Below are 19624 nucleotides of genomic sequence, written 5' to 3'. Positions count from 1 at the left end.
GGGGGGAGGGGGTCCACGGGGTCCGGACACCCCCTCCCCCTTTTTACCACCGTTTTTTTTTTCTTTAAAAACTTACGCCTAAAATTGTCGCCTCGCTTCGTTCGGCCATATATTTACTTACCGCCGTAAATAAATTTCCCAATAATATGAGACTACTGGTGTAGGGTCGGTACCAATGTTAATCTTATCAAACCCTATACATGTACCTAGTACAGATGCTTGTTTCTATATCATACTCCACGGAAATCATAATGTACAATTCTATTTTTGATTTGTATTCATTTGATATGCTTAAACACGGAAATATTTGGAACAATAGCAAGACACAGGGAGGGAACATGAATGTTTTAACCTGACAGTTGACAGCCAGACACAGATGTATTGGGGGGAGGGGGTAGCTGCCGTACGCATCCCATCCCCTATCCCATCCCCCTAAAACCTCACCAAATTAACTTGAACTGTCTACTATAACCTCTCAACAGACACAAACACACACTAACATTTTCAAGGGTGTGAGGGTGTGTGTGCAAATGGAAACCATGCCTATAATAGGCATGATTTCCCTTTGCACAAGTATAGGATTATTTTTATCGCATCTCAGAATCCGACCACTACCCCTCATTGCCCGCGGGTCGGGTAGGGATCTTGATGGAGGGACGGAATATCTTATGACAAGCTACACCTGTGATTAAAAGTATGTGCAAAGTCCTTCATATATATATATCGTTTAACGATTATATAAACTTGTGTAAAATGACGGAATATCGGACGCGCCGACTCGCAATGTTTGGTAAATACCCCATCTGGTAAGTTCTGCTAAGATTCCCGAATAAAAAAAAAATACGAAGGAGATGCGTAAACCGGGTGGTGTGTACTGGTGACCGTAGTGAGACAGGGGAGATAATGCTTGTTGCAGACGACGAAGATTTGAGATGGTGAACGTCGGGTCATAAACTTACTACGATTCTCGGTAAGTTCTTAATCAAAACACGTCATATGAATAAGACTAAAAACGAGAAACAACTGTAAATGTTCACTTCATTGACAACGATTTTAAGATATGTTGTGTAATTGTTAAAGCATATTGAAGATAGTTCGGTATGAGACGTATTTTGTTAAAACAAAACATAAAGAAGTATGGAAGCCCATCATTGCCAATATTAATCATTGATAACACATCATAGTAGCCTATTCCTTTATGCTATATTCCAGTTTATTGCATATTAAAATTTCACTTTTAATATTGTCTTGGTATAGCATGGCGCCTAAGAAAAGGCGGAATCATGAACCGGCAACACTTTTGGCGTTTGGTATCACAAAAAAGCCAAGAAAACCCCCAATGGAAATGAAGGTACACCATGTACAACTGAAGCGATTGTTCTGTGCGGGAAGCAAAATTTTCCATTAAGAGGCCACAGAGATGACCGGACCAGCACATCATCAAATAAAGGGAACTTTTTGGCTATTTTAGAAATGCAGGCAAAGCACGACGATGTTCTCCAACAACACCTGGCGACAGGAAAGAACTGACCCCTATAGTAACCAGGAAATTTTGTCCGTGTGTTTGAGGTTGCTGACCGGTAGACGTCCAAGGGTCCGCGAACTATTTTTCAATTTCGTTTATCTAGAGAGGGCGACTGGGGAATCAATAGCACATGCTATCACCGAGTGTCTCAGACAAAACCACATTGACATATCCCAGGCTAGGGTCCAGAGCTACGATGGCGCAGCTTGCATGTCCTCGGCGAAGATGGGTGTCCAGGCACGGATCCGACAACTTTCCCCGCGCGCGTTATATGTTCACTGTAACAGCCACGTCCTCAATCTCAGCATTGCTAGTGCATGTAAACAACCCGCCATCCGGAATATGATAGACATTCTGAACGCCGTGTTTCTGTTCTTTGATTTGTCTCCGAAACGACAGAGGTTCCTCGAGAGAATTCTTGACAACATGGCGCCAACCACCCGCAAGAAGAAGCTTGTTGGGCTGTGCAAGACCCGGTGGGTGGAGAGACATACATGCTTCGACACATTCTACGATATGTACGGATACTTATGTGAATGTCTAGAAGCAATACTGGACCCATCTGGATATCCAGACATTTACATGGACACCTGGACCGGTAGCCGGGACCAAGAAACAAGGACGAAGGCGCAGGCGTTATTGGCCAGTATGTGCTCTTCACAGACAATAATCGCCTTTCTCGTGACAAAAAATGCACTAGAGAATGTAAGACCAATTGCATCTAAGCTTCAGAAGAGGGATTTGGACATACACCAGGCGTACGGTATGATTGACCAGACCAAAGCTCGGATTGTGACTTTGCGAAAAGACATTGAAGAAGAATTCAGTGTCTGGTTTGAGGATGCCACCCGATTGGCAACACTTGTCGGCATTCCCATTTCCGCTCCAAGAGCACCAAAATCAGCACGACAACTTCATCGACTCAACGCCCCTAGCACGACTCCAAGTGAGTATTTTTTGCGCAACGTGGCAATTCCATTCTGCGACCACTTATCTTCGGAATTCGCAAACCGATTCACCCCGGAAACCAGAAAGGATGTAGAGATCCTCGCTCTTCTGCCACCGAACATCACAAAGACGGAGGATGTCCAGAAGGTTGTTGAAAACCTCAAATTCTGGGAAGAAGACTTGCCTAATCCACCAACTCTCAGAGCGGAGATAAAGGAATGGCAGCGGTTTTGGAATACCAAAATGCCAATGGAGCCTGCCTCATCGCTCAACCTTGTGGATTGCCTGGACAATGCTGACGAAGATGTGTTCCCTAATCTCAACACGCTGCTAAGAATTGGGTGTATCCTACCTGTGGGCAGTTGCGAGGCAGAGAGATCATTTTCCTGTCTGCGACGGCTAACGACTTACTTGAGGAACAGGATGGGAGAAAATAGACTGACAGGACTGGCACTCATGAACATGAACCATGATATCGACATTGGTTTGGACAAAGTGTGCCAGGCCTTCATTCAGAGACACATCAGAAAAATGTTTGCTGGCTGCATACTCTCTCAGTGACTGGTACATAACAATTGGAGACAAGTAAATTGTTGTGGTGAAGTCATATTGCGATGTTATTAGTTACTTGATCTGACACTGTACTTTCCTCTCCAATACATATATATTGACATTCATCCTCGCATGCAACGGCTTATTTACATGTACGTTTACATGTTACTGGTTTTTGAAGATAAATTACGTCCACACTTGTATCTTTTTTCTTTGATAATGATTTTATTGCTGACCTGTGGTATTTACTTGAGTATTGTATAACCTTTTAAATTCCTTTAATATCCAAAAGTCCAATGGGTGACATTGGGTCTATTGCCAAATAATGCCCCAATTTTAAAGTTGAATGGAAAATAATTTGCAGGATATCGATGTTTGTATGTAATGAACAAGTATCCTCATTTTGTTCTCAAAAGTGCTTAAAAGCCATCTCCGGTCATCTAGGATTTCAATTTTTCCGGGGGAGACCCCCCGTACACCCCTTACGAGAAGGGGGCTGCCAGCCCCCCTCTCGTGCCCTCACCCTGGCACCGGCCTACGGCCCCCGTTCGGCGGCCTTCGGTCCTCAAATAACCTTTGGCATGAAGTTGCCCCCCCCCCCCCCCCCCCCTTTTATGAAATGCTGGATCCGCCCATGAGTTACATTCAATAAGTACTATCAGGAATTGGAGGTATGAAGAAAAAAAATAGTCGTAGGTAAACACGAAACCTTTATTATCATATGAATCAATTTGGGCGGGTATAAATTGTTCATAGTACGACTTTTGAAGGTCACTTTGAGGCTTTAAGCTGTTATTTGTATCTTTTATACAGTGTATCTATTGTTACATCATGACATAATCTTGAAATGTATGATGCCATTTTATTATAATTTTATGACGTCAAAAAGTCATATTACATGAGTTTATCTTCAGAGTACCGTATATTATACGGGCGATTTCACTGAATAACACGGTAATTTTGTGACAAGTAGTACATTTTCTTTTCGCTTAAATTATTACATTTGCTTCATCTACAATATATTATCTTTGATAATTTTTAAAGATATTGTTTTATCTTGTTTAAAGTGGATATACAAATAAGAGCTACGATCTTGAAGTTCCCGGGATCGTGACTAACTAGTATAGTAAGACTCGTAAACATACTGTATGTAGTTATGCCAAAGGGCATATTTGCATTTGCGGATATTTTTATCTTTAGAGATTGCAGATGCCTCAGGGTTTTGGGCAAGGATGGCGGAAGTGTCGAATTAAATACATAACAAGTTGTTAGTCGTGGTGAAACTCCTTCGTCAGGGTTTCCAAGGTGAGGTATGTAGTATCTGATTTATTGAGAAATGTTATACTTTATGAATATTATCTCAGGTCTTAAAGTGCGATCCATATGTTTAAAGTTCATGTTACGAACACGGTCATCCTCGATTGACGTAATGGTAGAACTTTAAAACGAATCCATAAAATAGTAAGGACTGAAATATTTTCTCATCGTATAGGGATACCGTTTAACTTTATATTTAATTTCTGTATCCGGAAGAAATCAACGGGCACACGGGTTTTCCAGGAATATACGTCTCTGGATATATGATATAATGATAATTAGAAATTGATCCGTAAAACGTACATATATGCGTTCTCGTTTGTTTTTTTTGTTTGCTTAGATTACCCTTTATATTTTGAAGACATCTCGTTAATTTGGTGACTGTCGGTAACACTGAACCTAGTCAGGGATATAAGTAAATGTAAGTGATCCTCTGTCGGCCGTGACAACTGCCATTCATTACATTGGGCGTATATCTGATAGCGGAATCAATCCCGTACTAGGTAATGTCGGGGGTAGGAAACATTTATTTAAGGGGGTGTTCCTTGAACGCATACATCTTTAGAACAATAGGTAGAAACATCAAAGGGAGGGTAATTATAGTTTGTATCATTTATGTACTATATTTTCTGAGATATTTTACCAGTAGATCTACCTGTGATTTTACAGGTAAAAAATTATGATGTTTATATAACTTGCATAAGGTTCCAAAGAATATTATCATCATCATCAGTGTGAAAGAAAACTACGTAAATTTCACTTTTCATTTATATCATGTATTGGAAAATGATACTTCTTAATACTCTGATGTATTCAAATATATTTTAAAAGATATTAAATAATGAAACTAAAATCAGTACATTACAAAGTTGTTAGTTGCATAAAGGAGCTCACATATGAAAAGGGGGGAAGACTAGACTCCAATTTACTAACATAGAGCACTATGAATTATAGAAGGTGTTATTTACATGAGGTAAAATACTGTCATACGCCTTATACTGGTGCAAATTAAATAAAAATAAGAAGAATGCTTTCTTAGATAATGATAAATTTGCTTCAATATTTTTGGTCAAATCATAAAAATGTAATATCTACAAAATACTGAAAAGTGTCTCATTATGTTTTGAAGGAAAAAAAATAGAATACAGATAATGTTTGAAATAACAGTGAAATATTCCTGTATCTGTGATAAATATATAGTCCCTAACCATTCCTTTATTATCTGATTTTGCATTTAACTCTGTATATTCCTAAGAAAAATAATTTTATCAGGAGGAAAAGTACATATATGACGAAGGCTGAAATGGACGATTATTTTTTTGGAAAATTAAAAGCCAGAAAAGTAATTTATAAAATGCCGAAAATAAAAGAAAAATGAAACTAAAGATACAATTTTTGCTTTAGGCCCAAAGTCTGTCACTAGTGTTCGATTTTGAGTAGCTCGGATGAAACATTTTTTTTTTTTTTTTTTACATAACGACTGGGCTGTCAGATGTATATCTAGATCTGATGTGATGTAATTTATCCAGATATTGCAAAGGGTGAGACAGATACAGCTCCCCTATAGGGTACCATTCTCATATCCACAAGTTTTATGAACATTACTTTATTAGGGAAATTCCTTAACTTAAAAATGATCTTATATATAGTGAAGCATTACAAAATTTAAGGAAAATTTCTTAAACTAGAATTCTCTTCAACTCCAATAACGCTATCATGTGGAAAGAAACATAAGAACTTTCCTTACGATAAGGAAACGTTTATAAAACTGATGCCTGGGTACTTCTTGAGGGCATTGCCAGTTCTCACCTGAGGAGGGTGGTTTCTTCAAATGATTCTAATCCAGACATACATATTTCCGTTTATTCACAGTTTTTCAAACACCTACAAATAGCTTATCTTCGTTTGAAATTTCATTTTCCAGTTTATTCAAATAAACTGTACATTGTAATACTATTTTTTTTAAACCACAGTGTTTATTTAAAATGTTATTTGATCACTTATACACCTGTAAGGTACTAATAAATAATTACAGATTTGGTTTCTCAGCAAATGACCAAAACATTAGGGTGTTGTTAAATTTTAACTAATTGTGCTATATTATTTATTTGTTTATCTATTATTGAAAGAACAGTTCAATTAATATTATATCAAATATTACATGGAACAGCTTGTTAATACATCTATTATCAAAAATATAAAACTTAAGAAAATTTTAGAGGTAAATATATATATATATATACAATACAATACAATACAATACAATTTTTTTTATTATAGTGACATGTGCAAACATCAAAATTACATACGTGTACAATGTTTCACAAATTATTTTAGCACCCGACCCAAAGGGTCTATAGGTCACTTTAACTTAAATTTACCTTCAAAATATCATTTGCGTCGTTGGTTAAATAACAATTAAATTATATATATACTTGTAGAATGAGACAAAATCTTAATTTTTACGAAATAATACATTTTTCTTTTATCAAATATTTTCGACAGATATTTTGCTGTTTGCCTGGGAAAGTCATTTACTAATATTTTAAACAGTTCGATGTTTGATTGATGTTGAAAGGTTATACCAGTGTTAAGAAGTAGGTCATATATATGATTATTTATATAAGCATATGTGCCAACAGGTATGATTTACAGGTAGATTCACTTGTTAAAAATAAGACACTTTTTAAGAAAAAGACTATAATCCCTATCAAAACAAGTTGCCCTACATACAGGTAATTTAAAAATGTATGCGTTCAGGATTTCAGATCACAGATTTCACATAAAAATCTGTTACATGAGATACATGGGAATCAGCCTATTTAAGTCAGATGCAAAATGTTAGAGACGTGAACACAAATCAGACCCTAAATCAACAATAAGCGTCCCTAAAATGTGAAGCTATCTGAAACTGTTGTCCTGTCCTAAAAGATATATGTCAACATATACATGTAGCCACGTTTAATATTCAAGTTCACGTTTGTCTTGTCTTTTACCTTTTCCTTTGTTTGATGTTATTTTAATTCAACGTCTGATTTTATCAACCATTCCTTTGTCCCAATAACTTCTCGTGTGTTGATAGGCCGTTAAGCAGTTATAATAATAACCCTCTATATTGAACTGTGAACTTGTAGATTTAATAATTATACCTTAAAATTTACATTTAAATATTATTAAATTAATTCATGGTTTTTTGGGGGTAAAGGTGAAATTTGGAATATTTCAGAAAGACAAATAGATACCTGCATAGCATTGCAAGCGGAGAGTATGTGGAACTACAAGAAATTAAACCCAGATTGCATTGAGCGTGTTAACGAGTGGTAGTTCCGGACCATATACCATCTAGAATTAAGCTGTATGTAAACGATTCACAAGGGTGATACACGAACAAATATGACTAGAGTGTTTCAAAACAAATATCATATATTCAAACAGGAACACATTAAAAGCATCACATATTTCACTGATCTTATATGACACAAGTTGATTACAGCTGATACCATTGAAGCTTCATATAGAATAGTTCTCAGACTTACTCAAATGTTTTTGAATGAAATAAAAAGATCACCGTTTATAGTTGAACGTCTAAAATAAAAAAGAACAAAACTATTAACGGCTATTAAGTGTCATTTGTAGCTCTTTCATTTCATTTCAGGATAATATTAAACTTAATTCTTCTACTCTTCTAGAAGATCCATTATTTTTGTAACTTTATTATAATGTATACTACATAAAGGCCAGTTATTGACGAAGGGACATAAGATACTTGTCCAACCCTCTTATTTCCTATTCAGATAGTATATTGGTGATGTTCGACATAAACATTTCTAGGACTACCTACGAGGACTTCTTACAACTCCATCGTCTACAATAACTAAAATAAAAACACGAAAGACTTATTCAAGTAATTTACCATCTTGATTATTTATTCATTTACATTTTGTTAATAATAGCAATCAAAAGTTGATGCTAATATTTTCACAAAATTAACTGACCTCCGAAGGTGTGGGTGTCAGTGCTCGATCTTGACATTGATTCCCTTTATTTTACACGATACGTAAATGTATGTAACATAAACAATAAATGCAGATATATTTAATCGCTATCGCTACCTATGGACAATATATAACTCCATGAATAGCATTAGACCCGATTTTATGAACCCATTCATGTCGGGTACTAGCGTAAATGCTGTGGTAAAATTTACTTCTCGCTACTCGCTTAAATATTAATGCGACGCTGTCACAAGCCAAATTTGGAAATGGGAAACAGTTTTTGGGATGAAGTCGCTTTAAAGTTTCTCCAAATGTTTTTTTGATGTCAAAATTTAGTTATTTATCACCGGAACAAATAATTTTAGTTTTACGTATTTATTAAAAACAAAGCTCTGTATATATTTATGACATAATACACTGCTTTGTTATATATATCTTCATAAGCCAAACGTGTTCCGCTATTTGTTATTTCACTATATAGGGTTATTGCTCTGTAAAATGTTATATTGCGCTAATAAATGGTCATGTGACCTTGCAATATATTATTTGTTATGCAGTGTCGCGTGACCAGTATATATGCAAGGTGAAGTAACCGTCGCGTTACAATATTCCAAATAGACGTTGATTCAAGCGTTCAACTGCCATTGACTACGTTGTTCTTTCACCTTATGTATCTGTCGTCTGGCTGTCAAAATTGCAAGGGGTTTTCTCTGCGCTACTGCGGACGACTTGTACCAGCTTTTTGCAGGGTATTAAAGTAGAACTGGAATGTGTCCAATATTCCATTATAATTTTCGATGATAATTGATATTGAACTACCGCCAATGAATATTGCTGAAGGTCCATGAAGTTAAACATTGTGTGATTCATATTATGCATATTCATGTATTTGTAATACAGGTTGTTTGCTGCCTTCCAGTTGTAAAGTCAAAAACGTTAAACCATCGGTGATTGTAGTTGACTATGCATTACATTTCATTCAGCCTTCGGCCTTGTGCATTATAACACGTTGTCAACTATTGCCCCCTTGGGTCAAATATTTTGACTGCACCATGGGAAGGTATAAACAAATATTTTTCTGATATGCTCTAAAACTGATATTGAACTCGGCTCCGCCTCAGTCAATATCACTTTTCCATGTTTATATCACATCATATCCACAATTACTTACTACAGTCAATAACTGTGTAATGAAATATGATTTATGATTTACTCTAAAAAATTATGTAAAACAATATGTACATGTATAAGTAGATGTCCATATGAACAAAGATCTAAAATCCATGTATGCGTTATCTATGTTGCTCTTTATTAAAGGAAATGTGATATCTCCACTGTATCACTCAATTTCTTTGTAAGGTCAAGATAAAAACGTTAATTTCAGATAGATCAATTCGCCAATCGTCGTCAACAACTCCTACTGAAAATCCAACTGGCACATATTTTATATATGTAGTTTCACTTGACCATGATCATTTTACAGTAACGGCGTGATCTAAAGACTATACAAAATTATGCTTAATTATTAACGTTCAAGTAAGCGTTATCGTCATTGATATTAAGTTTTTTCTGGACCTGTGTAATAATACTTTTGACTGAGTCTTCCTCATTGTCTTCAGAAGGTTCAGAAATGGATGATGTCACAGGTGGACTAAGTTCATCATTTTCCTCCCCGGGCCTGCCAAGCGCATTTTCCTCCCCGGGCTTGCCACACGGTGGGAAAAAACGTTCTTTCAAAACTGCAACCTCGGAATGGAATTTCCCTTCATATGCGAGTTTCAACGCCTCTTCATAATAGCCTTTCGCAGCCAATGTATATCCCTTGCACATATTCAATTTTCCGTGCGCAATGAAAAAATGCAATAACCTCAACCTCTCCATTCCATCTCTTAGTGCCTCCATTTCTTGAAGACATTGTGTTGCTTTTTCCATATCGTCGTCTGATATTATAGTACCCTGGATATCCCTAGATAAGATATCGATCCCAAGGTGACAGTATATTTTCTTGTCCAGATATACTCTTCTCCAAGTCTTTATCACATCTTTATCCTCGTCTGCGAACTGAAGATATCCAACGTCAATCCAGTGCAGGATCTGCTTTTTGCACTCATTTGCCTCCACAAGCCTATTGGCTTTACAGAGGTAACTGTAGTATTGTAAGTACATATTTACGACCGCGAATATGCAGCTTCCTATTTGTTTCCCACTCGAAAACATAGCAACGTCACACAACACAAGAGAGGCGTATTTCAATGTTTCTTCATATTCGCTAGACTGTGCACATGCAGTCCCCTTTCGAGATTGAAATATGAGCCTTGACAAGGAAGGATTTGATGTTTCACAAAGAATGGATTCCATTGCCTGAAACACCGGACGCTTCCAAAGCTGGGTTTTATCAGCTTTGTGCTGTTTCTCGATTACCGCTTGTAAATCCAGTAACACAAAATAGCAGTCTGCGACATTGCGTTTGTCGCTACCACAGGGCAAGCTTTGGAGTGTGCATGAAAGTTGAATGGCCCATCGTTGAAAATCTGTAGTCCACTCTAGTTCTCCACTCTTCAATGCTTTGGCTTTCAACACCTCATAGAAGTTATTCATGTATGTTTCTCTTGCGCCATTTGGGTTTATACTTTGCGGAGTAAGTACAGGCGAGGTTGCCTTGCAAAGTTTATTCTTGAACTTTTTATACAGTTTATGATTCATCTTCAGACATTTGAGAAGTCTATCCTTGCTGCAGTGATTAGGTATATCCTTAATAACCTCAAGATTTATGTCTGAATGTGTTCTTATAGATTTTCGAATACTTGTGCCATCATTATTAGTGATCACACCATGCAAGGATAAAAGTGAGATAAAATCACGAAGCTGTCTTCTGTGACGCTCAAGACGTAGGAAACACTCGAAGAAAGCGCGTTTCTCTTCTTCGTTCATTGTTGATATGATAATGACCTACAGCTTGGCGGCCTTTTTCCGAAATCTGTATTCATGAAAACCTTGAAGTAAAACAAAAATCTTTATTCAATATTTTTAGTATATTTATAACAATAACTATTATTAATCAATCCCTATGTTTTTCACTAAATCTGTCCTTCTATGATTTCTGAACAACTTGTTTCTTTTCCGAAATTTCACGAAATCGTAATTAAATGTTATTGTATCGCAGTCCTGTTCAAAAGTTTACGTGCTAATTATAATTATATTCTAAATAACTTCATCTTTTTATGTTAAACTATCTTTGATAACACGGCCATATTTCAAATATTGTCTACAAATTTCAATTATGTAATATGCTATCATCAAAAGATAATTTAATTATGCAGTAGATAAACGTTATGATATTTTATTAATCATGTTGTTAATTCACATTTTCTTATACTTTGTGTTATGTAATTGATTTCTGTGTATATCCTGACAAAGAATTACATGCTTCGGAAGGTGACGAATGTCATTGTGCTAATCAGCGGATAGCAAGTCATAAAACCATATTGTACCCTAACTAAGTCTGCATGATTGTGTCAGGTTACAATAGGTTAAACAGCGGGGTTGAATTGCTGGTGTATATTTACGGATGTTGTGTATCGTCGCTGCATTGTAATGTAAACACATAGTTTGTCGGTTGTGTGTATACATGATACCCTAGCACAAGTTGTTATAAGAATATGTTGGCATAGTGAACTGGAATGTGTTATGACTGCATCGAAACTTTTGCATAGCCTTTCTATTTACAAAACAGAAAATACACAAAATCAAGAAAAGAAGCGCTCAAACTAAATTTTAAAAAAAAACAGGTGAAAACTGAGGAGACATCACAAATCCCCAATAGAAGAGGAGTAAAAATTGGTTTCCTTCACAATGATTCCTGTGACGTCAAACCATGTAACTATCCAAGATAGACATATTATTATGTAATAATAGGATACACTGATATCCCCTGAAATAGGGTCAACCAGCATAGAGTGAAGCATTAAGGGAAGTAACATATGCTGTGCAATGTATTAGTCACTTGGGTAAAACCCCGACACAATTAACTAGCATTGGATTAACGAAAACACAGTAGCATAACTATTCTAAATTACTATCAAGGAAAACGGTTTACGGTGTTTAAATCTACTTTGTTACGGTTTATTATTATAGCCATTATACTGGAACGGATATAATAGTGTAGTTGTTTGATATTTTCTTTCCAAAATATTTAAAGTTCGGTCCCGTGGAGTGATTTTGATGTAAAAGAACGTACTGGTACGTCTCCTGTACCGGCGTAAGTGGTCGTATTGGGCGTTAACACTGTAATGCAGTGCTAGTACAAGTGGGGCTGGCTGTCATATTTTGTATAAAGGCACAAGGTTTACCGTCATGATTAAACAAACTGGCTAATGAAAATCGTGTCTAGGGTTTTGTTCACTATCGTTAGCAGCTAAAAATGTTACCAACTTCTAGCAGCTTTATATGGAGTTTTTTTCGAGAAATGTATAACAGACTATTTTGTATTCAACAATCTTGTTTCTTCTTTATATGTGTGAATGCAGCTACAAGCTGTATTGATGAATGAATTACATTTGGACTTATCTATGCCGTTACCTCCTTGTACTTAATAACAGGAAATACGATGCTTAAGTACATATCATTATCGATTTAACAGGCGCATTTTCCAGTCTGATAGAGCCAAGCAAGGACAACTCCAGGTTATGCACAAATATTTCCAGTTATACTCCACGTACGAACTATCACGTAGCCATTTCTATAGCATGGCTCGTATAATCTTATCGCGAGATCTGATATTGGTTGAAGACTGGTACGGATTATAATATGAAAAGTGACATATTTATAATGTGTTTCATGTGTTTACTTTAGAGTGTACGGAAGTGTTATAATAAAGGGATGAGATAAAGGGTTGTTTAGTAGTGCGATAAAGGGGAGAGTACATAGGGACATTGGATGCTTTGATGAAAACAAATAACCTGTGTTTAGAGTAAGTATATGATAATTACATTTTCCTTTTATTTCCTTTCTGGTGACATATATTTATCTTATACATAGTAACATACGATTTTTTACGCAGTATTGTTTTATACGATATACATTAATGATCGTTGTCTACTATGACAAGCTTAACTTAGTCGACACAAACGTGTCAAACTACAATAGTTCAGTTATAACGTTAGAGACTTACTACACATAGAGACGATCCATTGACTGCATAGAGAGGAAATCCTGAAAAGGGGGCCCAAACTAAGCATCCAACCTTTGATGTCTTAATGGGACATGTTCTCCCCCACAACCTACAAAACATTAAAACATCTTTGTTTATTGTGGGAAATATTCGTTGCTTTATTGTGTATACCCAGACAGCAGTCTTTAGCAGTGTATATGTCTACCCAAGCGTAACATTACAGTTGATACACATACCTGTTCACCCGTTTCGCCATAATCGTTAAATCAAAATTATTCAATGCACGTTCTACATGGTAAATCATGCTTACACAACATCAGCTACATTTCTTTATTAACTTTACAACTTCTGGCAATATTTTGTGTAGCCTGGCTCGATGATTACGTGCACTCGTGATCAGTACGTATTATCCTAACAGCATATTTATATCGTCTGCTATTATTTCAAACTCACTATATCCCAAACTGTCGGGGATAAGAAAAATCTGTATATTTGTGTGCATCCTTAATTCTGTGAGTGTTTAGCAGTTAAACTGTGGATGGTGAACATATCTTAAATGTTAGTCATTAAAAGATTTTCTTTTCAACAATTCATCAGAATGAGTTATCCTTTGTTACAGTTGAAATATGTATACATTCAATAATCAGGCAAATATAACTGTCTTACTGTCTTTTTCTCAAAACTGCGCATATTTGGAACACTTTATAGTCTTCCAATGATGCAGGTGGTCTTCTTTATTCGTTCCGAACATACTTATATTCGGAACACGTCATGTTGGTACATGCCGTAAGTGATAGCCTTTTCTTGAAGCTGAGGGACGACATTAATGACTACCTCTGTAAACGATTAACCATCTTTGGTATGAGTATCCAGAGATGTTAGGTTCCAAATTATATTAAACTGTTAAAGAATACATGCAATTTTCTTATTTCTGTTATGTGTATCATTTAATTTTGCTACATTCTTATACGGGATAGTGCTACAGATAGAAAAAGTAGCATACATTAGGTATAAAAAGCAGATTAATTTGTCAGGTTCGTTTTGTTAACAACTTACCTCGTTGCTTCATAGCATTCTGGTCGTTGACTTATATAACAACCCTTTCAATCATCACAAATGTGTGGACAATTTCACTCACATGATTCACATTGTGGAAAATACAACTTCCTGAATGTCGTACATATATTATGTAAACCGTAGTCACATGATTGGAAAAACCATGACGGGTGCAGTTACACGTCGCTAAGAACACATATGTGACACACACAAGTATCGACAGTATGAAGAGTTTAAAACCTGGCAGTCCTGCGTTATTGCCGAACGTATGACTGCTGTCTGTTGGCTGAGTATTTGATTATGACTCCTCTAAAGAAAACTGTTGACACACAGGGTCACGTTACAAATGTCTGAAATACACATATGCTATACTCATACGGGTCATAACACACATAAACATGTGTTGTGACCCGTATCAGTACAGCATATGTGTATTTCAGACATTTGTAACGTGACCCTGTGGTTGACATATGTTTATAGTTCCACTTAAAATTGGGTTTTCCATTTCGTATGCGTGGTAATTGTACACGGTTATTCTCATTATGTATGTATGTGCGGCGCTCTATTGTCCATTCTGCACAAAAACATGTCCTTACCTCAGAAAAACAACTTGATTATCTGCAATGAATGTCAAGATGGCTGAGTATATATTAGCCTTGAAATCGCATGTGTCAAATAATGACCAAAAGGGAAAGACAATTTAATTGTTCACATATTGGTTATTGGATATCGCTACCTGTCTTGTTGTGTGTATCATTGAATCCTTGTATTGAAACGTGAATCTCATTAAAAGCTTGTTAACAGGTACAGGACTTGTGTTCAAAAGCTACAAGCATAACTCAAACAAACGACGGACGTCATGAAAACCGAAACGTTAGCGCTTACATTTTATCTTAACAATCCTGCTACAGAAGGTGATAAGCAATGTGTTTGTGTGTGTCTGGATATGATATATAATGTGTTTAGTAGTGACTAAATGAGATATCTAATATATTTGTAACTGACTAAGAATGATTTTTAAAGTTTGTGGTTTGTGGGTGGCTGGATGTGACATGTTAAGTTTGTGAGTGACTGAATGTGATATGTAATGTTTGTGACTGACTGGGTATGATACATACTGTGTTTGTGACTGACTGGATGTGATACGTACTGTGTTTATGACCTACCGGATATAATATGTTATGAGTTTGTGGGTGACTCGATATGATATGTACTGTGTTTGTCAGTGACTGGATATGACATGTAATGTGTTTGTGGGTGACTGGATATGATATGTAATATGTTTGTGAGTGACATGGTATGATATATCATGTGTTTGTTAGTGACTGGGTATGACACATAATGCGTGTCAGTGACTGGATATGATATGTAATGTGTTTGTGAGTGACTGGGCATGGCATGAAATGTGTTTGTGAGTGATTGGATATGATATGTAATGTGTTTGTGGGTGACTGGATGTGATATGTATTGTGTTTGTGGGTAACTGGATATGATATGAAATGTGTTTGTGAGTGACTCGATATGATATGTAATGTGTTTGTGGGTGACTCAATATGATATGTAATGTGTTTGTGAGTGACTGGATATGATATGTAATGTGTTTATGGGTGACTGGATATGATATGTAATGTGTTTGTGGGTATGATATGATATGTAATTTGTTTTTGAGTGACTGGATATGATATGTAATTTGGTTTTGATTGACTGGATATTATATGTTATGTGTTTGTCAGTGACTGGGAATGATATGTAATGTGTTAGTAAGTGACTGGATATGACATGTGATGTGTTTGTGAGTGACTGGGCATGGTAAGCAATGTGTTTGTGAGTGACTCGATATGATATGTAATGTGTTTGTGGGTGACTCAATATGATATGTAATGTGTTTGTGACTGACTGGATATGATATGTAATGTATTTATGGGTGACTGGATATGATATGTAATGTGTCTGTGAGTGACTGGCTAGTATATGTAATGTGTCTGTAGGTTACTGAATATGATATGTAATGTGTTTGTGGGTAACTGGATGTGATATGTAATGTGTTTGTCAGTGACTTGGTATGATATGTAATGCGTAAGTAAGTGACTGGATATGACATGTGATGTGTTTGTGAGTGACTGGGCATGGTAAGCAATGTGTTTGTGAGTGACTGGATAAGATATGTAATGTGTTTGTGGATAACTGAGTATGATATATAATTTGGTTTTGAGTGACTGGATATGATATGAAATTTGGTTTTGAGTGACTGGATATTATATGTTATGTGTTTGTCAGTGACTGGGAATGATATGTAATGTGTTAGTAAGTGACTGGATATGACATGTGATGTGTTTATCAGTGAATGGATATAATATATCATGTGTTTGTGAGTGACTGGATATTATATGTAATATGTTTGTGGGTAACTGGATATGATATGCAATGTGTTTGTGAGTGACTTGATAGTATATGAAATGTGTCTGTGGGTAACTTGATATGATATGTAATTTGTTTTTGAGTGACTGGATATGATATGTAATTTGGTTGTGAGTGACTGGATATGATATGCAATGTGTTTGTGAGTGACTGGATAGTATATGTAATGTGTCAGTGGGTTACTGAATATGATATGTAATGTGTTTGTGGGTACTGGATATGATATGCAATGTGTTTGTGAGTGACTTGATAATATATGAAATGTGTCTGTGGGTAACTTGATATGATATGTAATTTGTTATTGAGTGACTGGATATGATATGTAATGTGTTTGTGGGTATGATATGATATGTAATTTGTTTTTGAGTGACTGGATATGATATGTAATTTGGTTTTGAGTGACTGGATATGATATGAAATTTGGTTTTGAGTGACTGGATATTATATGTTATGTGTTTGTAGGTAACTGGATATGATATGTAATGTGTTTGTGGGTGACTCAATATGATATGTAATGTGTTTGTGAGTGACTGGATATGATATGTAATTTGGTTTTGAGTGACTGGATATTATATGTTATGTGTTTGTCAGTGACTGGGTATGATATGTAATGTGTTAGTAAGTGACTGGATATGACATGTGATGTGTTTATCAGTGAATGGATATAATATATCATGTGTTTGTGAGTGACTGGATATTATATGCAATTTGGTTTTGAGTGACTGGATATGATATGCAATGTGTTTGTGAGTGACTGGATAGTATATGTAATGTGTCTGTGGGGTACTGAATATGATATGTAATGTGTTTGTGGGTAACTGGATATGATATGTAATGCGTTAGTAAGTGACTGGAAATGACATGTAATGTGTTTGTGAGTGACTGGGCATGGTAAGCAATGTGTTTGTGAGTGACTCGATATGATATGTAATGTGTTTGTGGGTGACTCAATATGATATGTAATGTGTTTGTGAGTGACTGGATATGATATATAATGTGTTTATGGGTGACTGGATATGATATGTAATGTGTTTGTGGGTAACTGGATATGATATGCAATGTGTTTGTGAGTGACTGGATAGTATATGTAATGTGTCAGTGGGTTACTGAATATGATATGTAATGTGTTTGTCAGTGACTGGATATGATATGCAATGTGTTGTGAGTGACTGGATATTATATGTTATGTGTTTGTCAGTGACTGGGTATGATATGTAATTTGGGTCTGAGTGACTGGATATGATATGTAATTTGGTTTTGAGTGACTGGATATGAAATGCAATGTATTTGTGAGTGACTGGAAATGATATGTAATGTGTCTGTGAGTGACTGGATAGTATATGTAATGTGTCTGTGGGTTACTGAATATGATATGTATTGTGTTTGTGGGGAACTGGATATGATATGCAATGGGTTGTGAGAGACTGGATAGTATATTTAATGTGTTCGTGGGTAACTTGACATGATAGGCAATCTGTTTGTCAGTGACTTGGTATGATATGTAATGGGTTTGTGGGTAACTGGGTATGATATGCCATTCGGCTTTGAGAGACTGGATATTATATGCTATGTGTTTGTCAATGACTGGGGATGATATGCAATGCGGTTTTGAGTGACTGGACATGATATGAAATGTGTTGTGAGTGACATGATATTATATGTAATGTGTTTGGCAGTGCCTGGATATGATATGCAACGTGTTTGTGAGTGACTAGGCATGGTATGTAAGTAATGTGTCTGTGGGGAACTTGATATGATATGCAATCTGTTTGTCAGTGACTTGGTATGATATGTAATGGGTTTGTCAGTGACTGGATACGATATGTTTAGTGTTTAACAGTCAGTGACTGGTGGGTTACTGAATATGATATGTAATGGGTTTGTGGGTAACTGGGTATGATATGTAATGTGGCTGGGAGTGACTGGATAGTATTGATATGTAATGTGTTTGGCAGTGCCTGGATATGATATGCAACGTGTTTGTGAGTGACTCGATATGCTATGTAATGTGTTTGGCAGTGCCTGGATATGATATGCAACGTGTTTGTGAGTGACTCGATATGCTATGTAATGTGTTTGGCAGTGCCTGGATATGATATGCAATGGGTTGTGAGAGACTGGATATGATATGTGATTTGGTTTTGAGTGACTGGATATGATATGCAATGTGTTTGTGAGTGATTGGATATGATATGTAATGTGGCTGTGAGTGACTGGATAGTATATGTAATGTGTCTGTGGGTTACTGAATATGATATGTAATGTGTTTGTCAGTGACTGGATATGATATGCAATGTGTTGTGAGTGACTGGATATTATATGTTATGTGTTTGTAGGTAACTGGATATGATATGTAATGTGTTTGTGGGTAACTGGATATGATATGCAATGTGTTTGTGAGTGACTTGATAGTATATGTAATGTGTCTGTGGGTAACTTGATATGATATGTAATTTGTTTTTGAGTGACTGGATATGATATGTAATGTGTTTGTCAGTGACTGGGTATGATATGTAATTTGGTTTTTAGTGACTGGATATGATATGTAATTTGCTTTTGAGTGACTGGATATGATATACAATGTGTTTGTGAGTGACTGGATATTATATGTAATATGTTTGTGGGTAACTGGATATGATATGC

The 19624-nt window shown here is 36.0% G+C and overlaps 3 protein-coding genes across 4 annotated transcripts in view; 2 read left to right on the top strand and 1 right to left on the bottom strand.

The window, feature by feature from the left end:
- Nucleotides 1-1492: 1492 nt before the first annotated feature.
- LOC110464445 (52 kDa repressor of the inhibitor of the protein kinase-like) lies at nucleotides 1493-3034 on the top strand. Its single transcript, XM_021519662.1, has one exon. The coding sequence runs from the start codon at nucleotides 1493-1495 to the stop codon at nucleotides 3032-3034; it is 1542 nt and encodes a 513-aa protein (XP_021375337.1).
- Nucleotides 3035-4285: 1251 nt separating this feature from the next.
- LOC110464454 (1-acyl-sn-glycerol-3-phosphate acyltransferase epsilon-like) overlaps nucleotides 4286-19624 on the top strand; it is a 52405-nt gene continuing 37066 nt past the window's right edge. Inside the window, exon 1 of the mRNA XM_021519673.1 lies at nucleotides 4286-4335. The gene's annotated coding sequence lies outside the window, so the exon portion shown is untranslated. The remainder of the gene's footprint in view (nucleotides 4336-19624) is intronic.
- LOC110464452 lies at nucleotides 8242-14923 on the bottom strand. 2 transcript variants are annotated; one of them, XM_021519670.1, is made up of 3 exons: nucleotides 14564-14923; nucleotides 13508-13616; nucleotides 8242-11330 (listed from the first exon to the last, which is right to left on the bottom strand). In XM_021519670.1, the coding sequence occupies exon 3, from the start codon at nucleotides 11266-11268 to the stop codon at nucleotides 9856-9858; it is 1413 nt and encodes a 470-aa protein (XP_021375345.1). In that variant the 5' UTR covers nucleotides 11269-11330; nucleotides 13508-13616; nucleotides 14564-14923; the 3' UTR covers nucleotides 8242-9855. The 2 variants fall into 2 exon arrangements, with proteins under 2 accessions (XP_021375345.1, XP_021375346.1); XM_021519671.1 differs by lacking the exon at nucleotides 13508-13616.

Source organism: Mizuhopecten yessoensis, unplaced genomic scaffold (assembly GCF_002113885.1).
Source record: "Mizuhopecten yessoensis strain PY_sf001 unplaced genomic scaffold, ASM211388v2 scaffold10989_1, whole genome shotgun sequence".
Lineage (NCBI taxonomy): Eukaryota > Metazoa > Mollusca > Bivalvia > Pectinida > Pectinidae > Mizuhopecten > Mizuhopecten yessoensis.
This window is presented reverse-complemented; position numbering and strand designations above follow the sequence as displayed.

Bases quoted from the DNA above. Each gene is read 5' to 3' on its own strand.
- LOC110464452 (XM_021519670.1), bottom strand. From the start codon at position 11,268: ATGAACGAAGAAGAGAAACGCGCTTTCTTCGAGTGTTTCCTACGTCTT.
- LOC110464445 (XM_021519662.1), top strand. From the start codon at position 1,493: ATGTTCTCCAACAACACCTGGCGACAGGAAAGAACTGACCCCTATAGT.